Here is a 12,877-nt window from a genome sequence, read left to right as displayed (position 1 = left end):
ATTCCTTGTCCTCTGGAATTTGAATATGTTACAGCAACATGAGTTTCCTCAATGCCCAGTGAGAGTTGGGTCAATTTTTATGGCCACAGTGCGTTTTGAAAAAATAAAATGGACCAACCCGAGTCTATCAAGGTTTAGGTAGAAAGAAGAAAAAGCAAACCAAAAACAAGCTTGTGATTTCAAATTGGTGGTAATTCCTTGCAAACAATGCTTGTGATTTCTAATTTTCTGTGCGTGAAAAAATTACGAGTCGTTTTGAACAAAAAAAATTATCTGCAGACTACATTTGCCTCAGCTGTTGCTATTATGGCCCTGTTAATGGTGGATTCAAGTTGGGCTACTCATAGAAAGGTGTTGCTGAGCAAAAGTTATTCCAGCGCTTCACCGATATTCAATGTCTTAGACTACAGTGCACATGCCGGCGGTTTAAAATATGATCTAACGGTGAATATATTTTAAGCAATTATATAGATTCAATATTCATTTGATACTTTTGTTGTAAAGTTTGATGCACTTCGCATATATTCATCTTTAATCTTGGGAGCCAGTGGGCGTGCACCTTTATAAATTAATACCGTCCCTTTGACAGAACTCCTAGATTTTAGGAAAATTCCCTCCCACGATCTTTACATGTGTTTTATTTTCACGATTAAAATCTGTGTAGTATTCATGCACTAGGTATAATTTGATTAGATTATTATTGTTGTTATAACACCTACGTATTGTTTCTCATTTGTCATTTATAGGCATTCATAGAAGCATGGGAAGCAGCATGCATGGCATCTTCCAACGGAGTGTTGCAAGTACCATTGGGGAAGACATTTCTGATTAAGCCAGCGACGTTTCTTCGCCCTTGTAAGTCTCATATTTCACTAGAGGTGAGAACGTTGGATATTGGATAGAGGTCGAGTATTATGAAAATTCTATGTTAAATTATTTGCTAAAATCATAAATTTGCAGATTATTGAAAAAATAGTTGCACCCAATAAACAATCTGCATGGAATAGCAGTGAACTTAATCCGTGGATTCGATTTTATGGGATATCTGGGTTGACCCTAGAAGGTCACGGTGTCAGTGATGGTCAAGGCCAATATTGGTGGTCTAAATCCTGCAAGGTTAACAAACAACAAGTAAGGGTTCCCTTTAACTGTTCTGTTTCACTTCATCGTTTTGTACATGTGGCCACTAAAAAATGGGTGGTCCTGTTAAACCACACAAAAGGTTTTAGTATTTGCCTAATACACGACAGTCATTTGCCCAATACACGTTGCACGCATGGCACTAACAATCTCCTTCCACACTGTTGGAATCTAATTCCAACCGCAACATAAACAACTGGATAGAAATCTGATTTGCTATAGATATTCCAGACTGTTAGATGCTTCAAAGTTGTGCTTGATATTTTCCCCATTAATGTGCATTAAATTTTCAGCGTTAAATTCCCCTGCAACAACCGACTTCATTTCTTCAAAAGGCATCACCGCTTGCTGCATTCAATACGCAGATAAGCTTTAGAAGATATTTGTATTATTTTATTGTTTAAAGTCAAATATGTTTTAACATATAAATGTAATGAACAACAGTTCTTTCAAATGTTAGAAGAATGATAGAGAGTTCCTTTTTGTAATGCACAGCAGTGCCGAGACTGTAATTTTCTGAGATAGTGAGAAATTGGTTTGTGGAACTGAAACGTTCCTGTTGTAATCCCTCCGTCAAGAGGAAGATGCTCTTCAGCATAATATTTTGTGAAAATCCCTCTATGTGAGGAAGATGTTTTGTAACATTTAGTTTATTTTTAATGAATACAAGTGTTTTTTTTGCGTTGCTGAAACACCGTTGCGCGTCGCTGTTACACCGTAAGCAGAAAATAGTTTCTCGATGTCAAAACATAGTGTTGCTGAAACACCAGTTTCAACATTGTTGAAACACCATTGCTGATACACTGCAAATAACAACTGACGAAACTGCATTGCTGAAACACCGTATTCCACAAACGATTTTTATTTCCGCTGTGTTAAAATAGAGTATTGTTCTGTTTTTCAGTTTTGTTTGGAATGATCAGAAATTCCCAACATGGTATCAGAGCTGGTCTAGGCACTCAGTGAGTCAAAAACAAAGTTTGTTTTTTCACTGTAGGAGCTGTAAGAAGCTTATTGAGCAGATTTTCTCCAACAGAGAAAGTTTTTGCTTGTTTTTATTTATACAGTCAGTATCTCTTCTTTATTTATACAGGTTAAGATGGCAGATGCTGGAATAGGTTTGACAAATTCCCAACTGCCACAATTTAATGGGAAAAATCACAGTTATTGGTCCATAACAATGAAAGCATTGTTTGCTTCTCAGGGAATATGGGCGCTGGTTGAGACTGGTTATGCTGAACCTGCAGATGCAACAGCATTAGTTGCTTTAACAGCAACAGAAAGAGACCAGTTGAAGAGCGACAGGAAGAAGGATGCCAAAGCTTTCTTTTTTCTCTTCCAATCAGTACATGAAAGTGTTTTTCCATGGATTGCAGCAGCAACAAAATCGAAGAAGGCATGAGATATTCTCAAAACTGCCTATCAAGGCATGGAGAAGATGAAGACTGCCAAGTTGTAGATGTTGAGGAGAGACTTTGAAACGCTCAACATGAAGGAATCTGATACAATAGATTCATTCTTCACTCAGGTTATTGGGTTGATAACTCTGATAAGATCTCATGGTGAGATTCTTGAAGAAAGAATGATTGTAGAGAAGATCTTGAAAATTTTATCCTCAAGGTTTGAATCTATTGTGGTAGCAATAGAAGAAATAAAAGATCTCTCACAGTTCACAGTAGATGAACTGAGTGCTTCTCTTATATCTCATAAACACAGACTGAGTAGAGGAACTGATTCCTCTTTTGAGCAAGCATTCAAGACTCAGATGTCTTTTGGCCAAGGAAAAGGTCGAGGCAGAGCAAATAACATAGGTCGTGGAAGAAGCCAAAACAAAAGCATAAATAATCTTGCAAGCACACCACAAGGATCAGAAATACCCTCAAGTTCGGATGGAACTCCAAGCACACCAAGAAGACCAAGATTCAGAAATCTGAACGAGATTTATGAATAAGGAGATGTAAGTAACAATACCGGTTTGAATTCATTATTCGCTTTCTATTGTCATGTTGATGACCCAGTTCATTTTGAAGATGCTGTAAATGAAGATAAATGGATTGAAGCAATGAATGAAAAAATTGGTGCAATTGAGAAGAGTAAAACATGCGAGTTAGTGGACCTCCTTGAAGAAAAAGATGCCATTAGAGTTAAGTGGGTCTATAAGACCAAAAGTAATGCTGAAGGCAAGATTGACAGGCACAAAGCAAGACTTGTTATGAAAGGCTACAAGCAACAACAAGGAAAAGACTATGATGAAACCTTTGCACCAGAAGAAAGGATGGAAACAGTCAAAACAATGTTGTCTATTGCAGCACAACACAAATGGAAGATTTATCAGATGGATGTTAAATCTGCATTCTTGAATAGAGTGTTAAAAGAAGAGGTCTATGTTGAACAACCTCTAGGTTATGAAGTTGAAGGCCAAGAGCGTAAAGTCTGCAAACTGAAGAAGACTCTTTATGGGCTGAAGCAAGCTCAAAGAGCATGGTACAGCAGAATAGATGTTTATCTAATTGAGAATGGGTTTGATAAGTGTGATGGTGAACCCACACTCTACATAAAGGAGAATGACGGTAAGATTCTTATTGTTGTTTTATATGTAGATGATTTGATTTTTACCAGCAATGATGCTTCTCTCATTTCTGATTTTAAAGCAGTCATGAAAAGTGAATTTGAAATGACTGACTTGGACTTCTTAAGATATTTTCTTGGAATTGAAGTAGACCAAAGTGAAAATGGTGTTCTCATTTCTCAAGTTAAATATGTAGAAGCAGTGTTGAAGAGATTTAACATGGAGAATAGCAAGGCAGCTGTGACTCCAATTGTAATGGGGTTGAAATTGACCAAAGAAGACAACAACAAGGATTTTGATCCAAAATTGTACAAGAGCATAGTTGGCAGCCTTATGTGCTTGACTGCAACTAGGCTGGACATTATGCACGCTGTGAGTTTAATCTCCAGATTTATGGAAATACCGAAAGAGACTCATTGGCAGGCATCCAAGAGGATTCTAAGGTATGTAAATGGAACGAAGGGGTTTGGTATTTTATACTCTTCTTCTGAAAGTTTCATGTTGACATGTTACACTGATAGTGATTAGGCTGGAAGTGTTGATGATAGGAAAAGCACATCGGGGTATGTGTTTCATATGGGTTCGGGAGCCATCTCACGGGCTCCCAAGAAGCAACTAGTTGTGTCTTTGTCAACAACAGAGGCAGAGTATGTGGCAGTAACAGCAGTAGCATGCCAAGCAGTGTGGCTGAGAAGAGTTCTCAGAGATTTGTGTCATGAACAAGAAAAGGGCACAACCATTTTCTGTGACAATAGCTCAACAATAGCATTGTCTAAAAAGTCTGTTTTTCATAAAAGGACAAAGCACATAGACACCAAATTTCACTTCATATGTGAATTGGTTAACAATGGTGAGATTGTTTTGTAGCACTGCAGAATAGAGGATCAGTTCGCTGACATCCTGACAAAACCATTGGGAAAGAAAAGTTTTGATCATTTCAGGAAATGCCTGGGTATGCAGAAAAAACCCAGCAGTTGAAATTAAGGGGGAGCGTTGGAATTTAATTCCAACTGCAACATAAACAGCTGGACAAAAATCTGATTTGTTGTAGATATTCCAGACTGTTGGATGCCTCAAAGTCGTGCTTGATATTTTTCACATTAATGTGCATTAAATTTTCAACATTAAATTCCCCTGGAACAACCGACTTCATTTCTTCAAAAGGCATCACCGCTTGCTGCATTCAATACACAGATAAGCTTTAGAAGATATTTATATTATTTTATTGTTTAAAGTCAAATATGTTTTAACATATAAATGTAATGAACAACAATTCTTTCAAATGTTAGAAGAATGATAGAGAGTTCCTTTTTGTAACGCACAATAGTGTTGAAACTGTAATTTTCTGAGATAGTGAGAAATTGGTTTGTGGAACTGAAGCGTTCCTGTTGTAATCCTTCTGTCAAGAGGAAGATGCTCTTCAGCATAATCTTTTGTGAAAATCCCTCTATGTGAGGAAGATGTTTTGTAACAGTTAGTTTATTGTTAATGAATACAAGTATTTTTTTTGTGTTGCTAAAACACCGTTGCGCGTTGTTGTTACGCCGTAAACAGAAAATAGTTTCTCGGCGTCAAAATAGAGTTGCTGAAACACCGTTACTGATACACTGCAAACAACAACTGACGAAACTGCGTTGCTGAAACACCGTTACTGATACACTGCAAACAACAACTGACGAAACTGCGTTGCTGAAACACCGTATTACGCAAACGATTTTTATTTCTGTTGTGTTAAAACAGAGTATTATTCTGTTTTTCAATTTTGTTTGGAATGATCAGAAATTCCCAACACATACGCTGCTCTTATCCTCAAGGTCAGCCGCCAGCAATCCTCTCTAATATTCCATCCCTTCCTCGTTAGACTCCACCGACTCCACCTCTAACGTTTTCACAAGCATGATCCACAATCTTTCCCCTACCCAACATTTACCATTAAACAACAAATTAGTGGTATAAACCGGCTTCTTCAATTTATATTAATCACGTCAAATTTCTTGTGTGCAGGGTTGCTTGGATGCGGCTCCTCCGGTTTGTTTCCAGCCGGAACTTGATTACCTTGTTTATTTGCTTGAAAAAAGACGTAATGATCACCTTGTTATAAACGGTTTTTATTCTTTCTGTAAATTTTAATTCAAGGTTGTGCTCATCCGGTTGTTTGGATTTTCAGTTCGTCTTAAAGGCAATGACTATTAGTGGATGTTCAAATGTTTTGATAAAAAATTTGCCATTTGTCAATAGCCAACGAATGTATCTCGTAGTGGTCGACTCTTGTGATATCCAATTAAGCGGGCTTCAGATACAAGCTCCTGAACAAAGCCCAAACACTGATGGTATTCATTTACAAGGGGTTAAGAATGCCCAAATAAACAACTGTGTCACCCAGACAGGTTAGAAGTTAGTGATTTCACTGGTTTGCGTTAATTTGTTTATTCACATATTACCATATAGCATAGATCCATTTTCTTAATAATAAATCAGTCAATATCCATCTAGCTTATATCTATCTCAATGCAACTGCTATAAATGCAAATCTTAATTTCATCTAGTTAAAAATCAGATTGGCAAACCCATAACAAACATAAAAGGTTCTGCTAACTATGATTATAAATACTCTATATCAGGGGATGATTGCATTTCCATTTCGTCGGGCTCATCTACTATTAATATCAAAAACATAAAGTGTGGCCCAGGCCATGGCATCAGGTGAGATAAGTATTTTGGATCTTATCCTACAGAAAATACAATCAGTAAAGATGAAATCTAAATTGTACTTCTTCTTTCATGCAACATTGGAAGTTGTGAGAATAATGCAGAAATAGTTAGTTATGAGTGGTTGAACTGAATTAGTTGTAGGTGGTTGAACAGAATTAGTTATGAGTGGTTAGGAATTAGTTTGTGTTATTTCCTATATAAGTGTGATGTAATTGAGCAAAGAAGGTAATGAAGTTGTGTGAGTTTTCTGTTTTAAGTTGGTATCAGAGCTCTTTTGTCTGCGCCTCTCTCCTCTTCGTGGGTAGTAAGACTCTGCCATTAGAGTGTGCGCATTAGCCCTGTGATCCTCGTGGGCAGTAAGACTCTGCCATTAGAGTGTGCGCATTAGCCCTGTGATCCCTGACGGACCTGTGGACGGTGTGGACGGAGACTTGAAGGATACGTTGAGCTTCAATACGCTGAGCTTGGATGGTGTGGACAGCGGCGTTGCAGCAAGAAGCTTGAAGAATACGCTGACCTGTGGACAGCGTTGCCCTGAATCCGGTGCAGCAAATCCGGGTATCGTTTTTTTTTTTAATTCTGAGCAAGAAGCTTGAATGTTGTTTCCCTGAATCCGGTGCAGCAAATCCGGGTATCCTTTTTTAAATTCTGAGCAAATCCGGGTATCGTTTTTTAAATTCTGAAATCTTGTGGTTTTATAAAATTATTGAAGGAAAAGAAGGGTTTGCCGAATCTTGTAATTGCTTGATAGCAGAGGTTGTTCAGTTTTTTTTTAAAAGATAGCAGAGTTCAGAAATGGCTAATACCCTTGCAGATTCATATTTAAATGAGTCTTCAAGACTTGATGGAGAAAATTATGTTAATTGGAAATTTAAGATCATCACAGTACTGGAGGCATACAATCTCTGGCCGATTGTCAAAGGTGACGAGACCAAGCCTCAACCTCCTACTAATACTCAAGATTGGGAGAAGCGTGAAATGAAAGCAAGGGTGCTGCTACGCATGTCAGTGAAGGACAATATCATTCCTCACATTCGGGACTGTGAAACTTCGAAGGCGACATGGGACACTCTCAAAGGTTTGTATGAGACTACTAATGCAAACCGTATTTTATTTTTAAAAACAAAGCTGCTATCTATCAAAATGGATACCAATGAAAGCATTAGCAACTTTGTTTCCCAAATTAAAGACTTTAGTGATAAGCTTGGTGATATTGGTGAAAAGGTTTCTAGTACAGACTTGGTAACTGTTACTTTAAAGGGGTTAGTCCCAGACTATAAAGTCTTTATTTCAGCTCTCTCAGCTAGACCGACACCTCCTACATTTGAAGAATTGGCTGAAATTCTTCTTCAAGAAGAAGAGCGCATGAAAACTTTTGAACTGGAGTCAAATGGTTCTGATTTGGCTTTCACTGCAAGAGGCCAAAGACCATTCCGAGGGAGACCATGGGACAGAAAGAGAGGCCGTTTTCAAGCAAAGCAGAAAGGTATGGCACCTCCTGATTCTTATGTCAAAAGGAACATTGAATGTCATTATTGTGGAAAACCTGGACATCTGGCTAAAGATTGCTATAGGAGAAAGAATAATGAATCAAATCAAAGACATAGCAGGCATAATGGAAATTACATAAACAGAGACACCTCAGTGAATGATGGATTTAAAAATCTTAAGTTATTTCTTTCTGATGCTGCATTGTCTGCTGAAACTGATGATGAGAATGCTTGGTTTATAGATTCTGGTGCCTCGACACACATGACTTGTAATAAAGAATGGTATGATAAATATTATGAGAAATCTGATGGTACACACATTTATCTAGGAAATGATAGGTCACTTAACGTTCAAGGCTATGGCATAATAAATGTGTACTTACCTAATGGACAAATGCGACAGATTCATAATGTGATGTATGTACCTGCTCTCAAAAAGAATTTGCTATCTGTTTCCACTGTCACTGATAATCATTTAACAGTAGAATTTGGTAAATTGGGGTGTATAGTGAAAGATGTTCAGGACCACTACAAGGTTGTTTCTACAGGTACCGGGGTTGGAGGATTGTACAGATTGGATGTGACAGTCAAGCGCCATGTTGCATTGACATCTCAAGAGACATCGACAGCAGAATTATGGCATCACAGGTATGGGCACCTCAATTACAATGATTTATCGTTGTTACAAAGGAAATCAATGGTTGAAGGTCTTCCTGTTATGAAGTGTGAACATTTACCATGTGAAGCTTGTGCACTTGGTAAGCAGCATAGAGAAGAGTTTCATGTTCATACTGAGAAACGAAAGTATGATATACTTGAATTAATTCACACTGATGTATGTGGACCTATGCAAACTAGGTCTCTTGGTGGTGCTTCATACTTTGTTATTTTTATTGATGATAGATCTAGATATACCTGGGTCTATTTCATTAGAAGGAAAAGTGACATATTTGAGTATTTTAAAGAGTTTCGAAATATGGTTGAAAAACAAACAGGAAAGTGCATCAAAATACTCAGATCTGATCAAGGGGGTGAATATAAATCAAAAGCATTTAACACCTATTGTAAATCTAATGGAATTCAACAATAGTTCACAGTGCCACATACCCCTCAGCAAAATGGTGTTGCAGAGCGATGGAATAGAACCTTGGTGGAATCTGCTCGTAGTATGCTGCAAGGTAAGAACATCTCTAATGGTTTCTGGGCAGAAGCCATTAACACTGCTGTTTATCTGAAGAATCGATGTCCCACTAAGAAATTAGTTTTTCAAACTCCTTTTGAGGTTCTTTATGGTTATAAACCTGATGTGAGTCATTTCAAAGTCTTTGGATGTACTGCTTTTGCTCATATTCCTAAGGCTAACAGAAGCAAACTTGATGCCAAGTCCATCAAGTGTGTTTTCATTGGATATTGTACGGATCAGAAAGCCTATAAATTGTTTGATCCAAGTTCCCATAAACTATTTGCAAGTCGTGATGTATTGTTTCATGAGCAGACTGATAAAAGTAACACAAAGAATGATACATGGAATATTTCTAATGATGCACATCTCAAGCTTGATACTTTGATTAAGCAGGAACAGGAACAGGTCCAGGTACAGGTACAGGATCAGGATGATAGCAGCAGTATGAGCACATCTAGCAGCAGTGAGTCATCACAAGGAGGTGATACACCTCAAAGCCAACGAATCATGGATGGAACACCCACACCAAGAAGGTCGTCCCGACAGACTCGGCTTCCTGAAAGGTATAGAGACTATGCCTTAATGTCTAATATAATGAATGTTGAAGAACCAAATGATTATGAGCAGGCTAAACAACATGAACCATGGATTAATGCTATGAATGATGAGTATGCTTCTATTATGAAAAATCAAACATGGGAATTAGTGGAACTTCCTGAAAATAAAGTTCCAATTGGAAGCAAATGGTTGTACAAAACAAAATTTAAAGCAGATGGTACAATTGATAAATTTAAGGCAAGATTAGTAGCAAAAGGATATGCTCAACAGGAGGGAATTGATTATGAAGACACTTTTGCACCAGTAGCTAAGTTGAATACAATTAGATTACTGATTGCCTTAGCCACAAAACATAATTGGAATATACATCAATTGGATGTCAAATCTGCTTTTCTAAATGGTGATTTAAAGGAAGAAGTTTATTTGGTTCAACCTGAAGGGTTTGTCAAACAGGGACAGGAGCATCTGGTTTGCAGGTTAAGAAAGGCATTGTATGGTTTGAAACAGGCACCAAGATCATGGTATGTAAAGATTGATACCTTCTTTCTTCAGAATGGGTTTGTGAAAAGCAAAAATGATCCTAACTTGTATGTTAAGAAAGATGAAAAAGGAAATGTTGCTTTAATATCTTTGTATGTGGATGATCTCATTATAACAGGCAGTGCTCACAAGTTAATTGAAGAAATTAAAGTTCAGTTGTCACAGGTTTTTGAAATGAAAGATTTGGGTGAAATGCATTACTGTTTAGGAATTGAGGTATGGAAAGAACCTGGTAAAACTTTGATCACTCAAAGCAAATATACAAAGGAGATTCTTAAAAAGTTCAATATGACAGATTGCAAAGCTATGTCAACTCCCTTAGAACAGAATGCAAAGTTGTACAAAGAAGATGGATCGAAAGAGGCAAATGGAACATTATATCGTCAGTTAGTGGGAAGTTTGAACTATCTCACCACTACCAGACCAGACATTGCATACTCAGTCAGTATTCTTAGTCAATTCATGGCTAAGCCTTCAGGAAATCACTGGAATGCTGCAAAGAAAGTTCTCCGATACTTAAAGGGAACAGTGAATCTTGGTATTATGTATACTGATGTATCTGATGTTGTACTGACAGGTTTTTTTGATTCAGATTGGGCAGGAAATCCAGATGACAGACGATCTACCTCTGGCTATGCATTTCATATTGGATCAGGGGTCGTATCTTGGAGTAGTAAGAAACAACCAACTGTTTCTTTATCTTCAACAGCATCAGAGTACAAAGCTTTGACCAATGCCACCTGTGAAGCTATTTGGTTGCGGAGAATTCTTGCGGATCTTGAAGAATCGCAAAGTGGTGCAACATGTATCAATTGTGATAATCAGAGTGCTATCAAATTAGCACATAATCCAGTTTACCATGCTAGAACAAAACACGTTGGATTACAGTACCACTTTGTACGTGAGAAAATTGAGACAAATGAAATTGGATTGATATTTTGTAACACCAAGGATAATGTGGCTGATATATTTACTAAGCCCCTTGGTAAAATCAAATTTGAAGTTTTTAGAAGTCAGTTAGGTATTGTAGAAAATCCATTTCTCCATTAAGGAAGGATGTGAGAATAATGCAGAAATAGTTAGTTATGAGTGGTTGAACTGAATTAGTTGTAGGTGGTTGAACATAATTAGTTATGAGTGGTTAGGAATTAGTTTGTGTTATTTCCTATATAAGTGTGATGTAATTGAGCAAAGAAGGTAATGAAGTTGTGTGAGTTTTCTGTTTTAAGTGAAGTCTGGGAAAGAAACCAAAATTGATGACATTCTAGTCCAAAACATCACTTTCGTCGAAACATCCAACGGAGCGAGAATTAAGACTTGGCAGGTTGGTTTAACAAGTGTATGGCTCCTTTAATTATTTCTATTCATCTTAAAACTAACTCATGAAATGTGCATGATCACACGGCAATGAACTGCAGTTCGTAAATATCTGAATTATCTAGGATGGTTATAACAGAATTCATGCTTTTGTAAATATACAGGGCGGTTCTGGCTATGCACGAAATATCAGATTTGAAGACATAGTTGTTCATAATGTTAAGAATCCGATTATCATTGATCAGTACTATTCCGTTTCACCTTGTAAAATTCAGGTGATCAACTAACCATTCTGGGCATTTCCATATTTTCCCAACATGCACCAGTAAAATATATAGACTGAATACGTCTTAATATGAGTTTAGTTCCAGTCGTTCTTGAAATATCTTTTCGAAGTCCGTGGATGTGTGCTTGCGATCGATGTTGCCATCAACATTAATTCCAAAATACTTGTTTAAGCACACATAATATGGGATAAATTTCCCATTTATTTTATCTTCTAAATACTATCAATCGGGTGACTACATAGAATTTCATCTTTAGCTAAAGAATCGGTAATCACGGAATTTGGTAATTCCGGAAATCTCACCCAACTCTCACCCAACTTAGAGAGACCCCTATAACCCTAAACGTCCCTAATTGCAACCTTAAAGGAAAACAACAATTGTGTTTCATTTTATTGTAATATAAAATAATTGTTTATATATATATATATATATATTGATCGATAATATATAACAGAAACTTCACCTACGGACATCTCCACTAAATGCATAGATGTAAAAACCATGTTATATTGCAATAATATTTAAAAACTATGTTTTGAAGTTTGGTATTATTGTTTGGTATCAATAATACTGTGCGTCATGTTGTTGTGTGCAGCCATCCGCAGTGCAAATACAAGATGTCACGTATAGAAACATACAGGGAACGTCACCGACGAATGTGGCTGTGAACTTTTCGTGCAGCAAGACAGTTGCCTGCACAGGAATTACTTTGACAAATGTTCAGATAACTTCAACGACTGCAGATAAAATAACGACGGTGTGTACCAATGCTCTCGGAATGGCTATGGGGACGATTTTTCCGGCCAGCTGACTGAAAAAGCTAGTGAGGTCCCTCAAACTCCTTCAAAAGCATCACAAGAAATCATAGCCAAACTTTACCAGATTCAGTTATACTGGTTTTTGTTAGATGGGAATTTCATAATACTGTGAAATTAGGTCTTCTGTCAACTTACTTTTTACTCACAAGATATTTCAAAAGCATCACAATAAATTTTAGACAAACTTAACGAGATTTAGTTATATTGGTTTTTGTTCTATGGGAACTTCATAATATTGTGAAATTTGGTCTTTTCTCAACTTA

At 37.1% G+C, this 12,877-nt stretch overlaps 1 protein-coding gene across 1 annotated transcript in view; it reads left to right on the top strand.

Moving 5' to 3' along the window:
• Nucleotides 1-12,607, top strand: part of LOC149236445 (polygalacturonase-like) — a 91,995-nt gene extending 79,388 nt beyond the window's left edge. Inside the window, exon 10 of the mRNA XM_089368915.1 lies at nt 12,392-12,607. Coding sequence (XP_089225041.1) covers nt 12,392-12,607 — 216 coding nt within the window. The remainder of the gene's footprint in view (nt 1-12,391) is intronic.
• The last annotated feature ends 270 nt before the right edge of the window (nt 12,608-12,877 follow it).

This window comes from Pinus tabuliformis, chromosome 8 (assembly GCF_031772625.1).
Source record: "Pinus tabuliformis cultivar Carrire ecotype Pingquan chromosome 8, CPIR1, whole genome shotgun sequence".
In the NCBI taxonomy this organism is placed as follows: Eukaryota; Viridiplantae; Streptophyta; class Pinopsida; order Pinales; family Pinaceae; genus Pinus; species Pinus tabuliformis.
The sequence above is the reverse complement of the archived record's forward strand: the minus strand, read 5'-3'. Positions and strand labels throughout refer to the sequence as shown.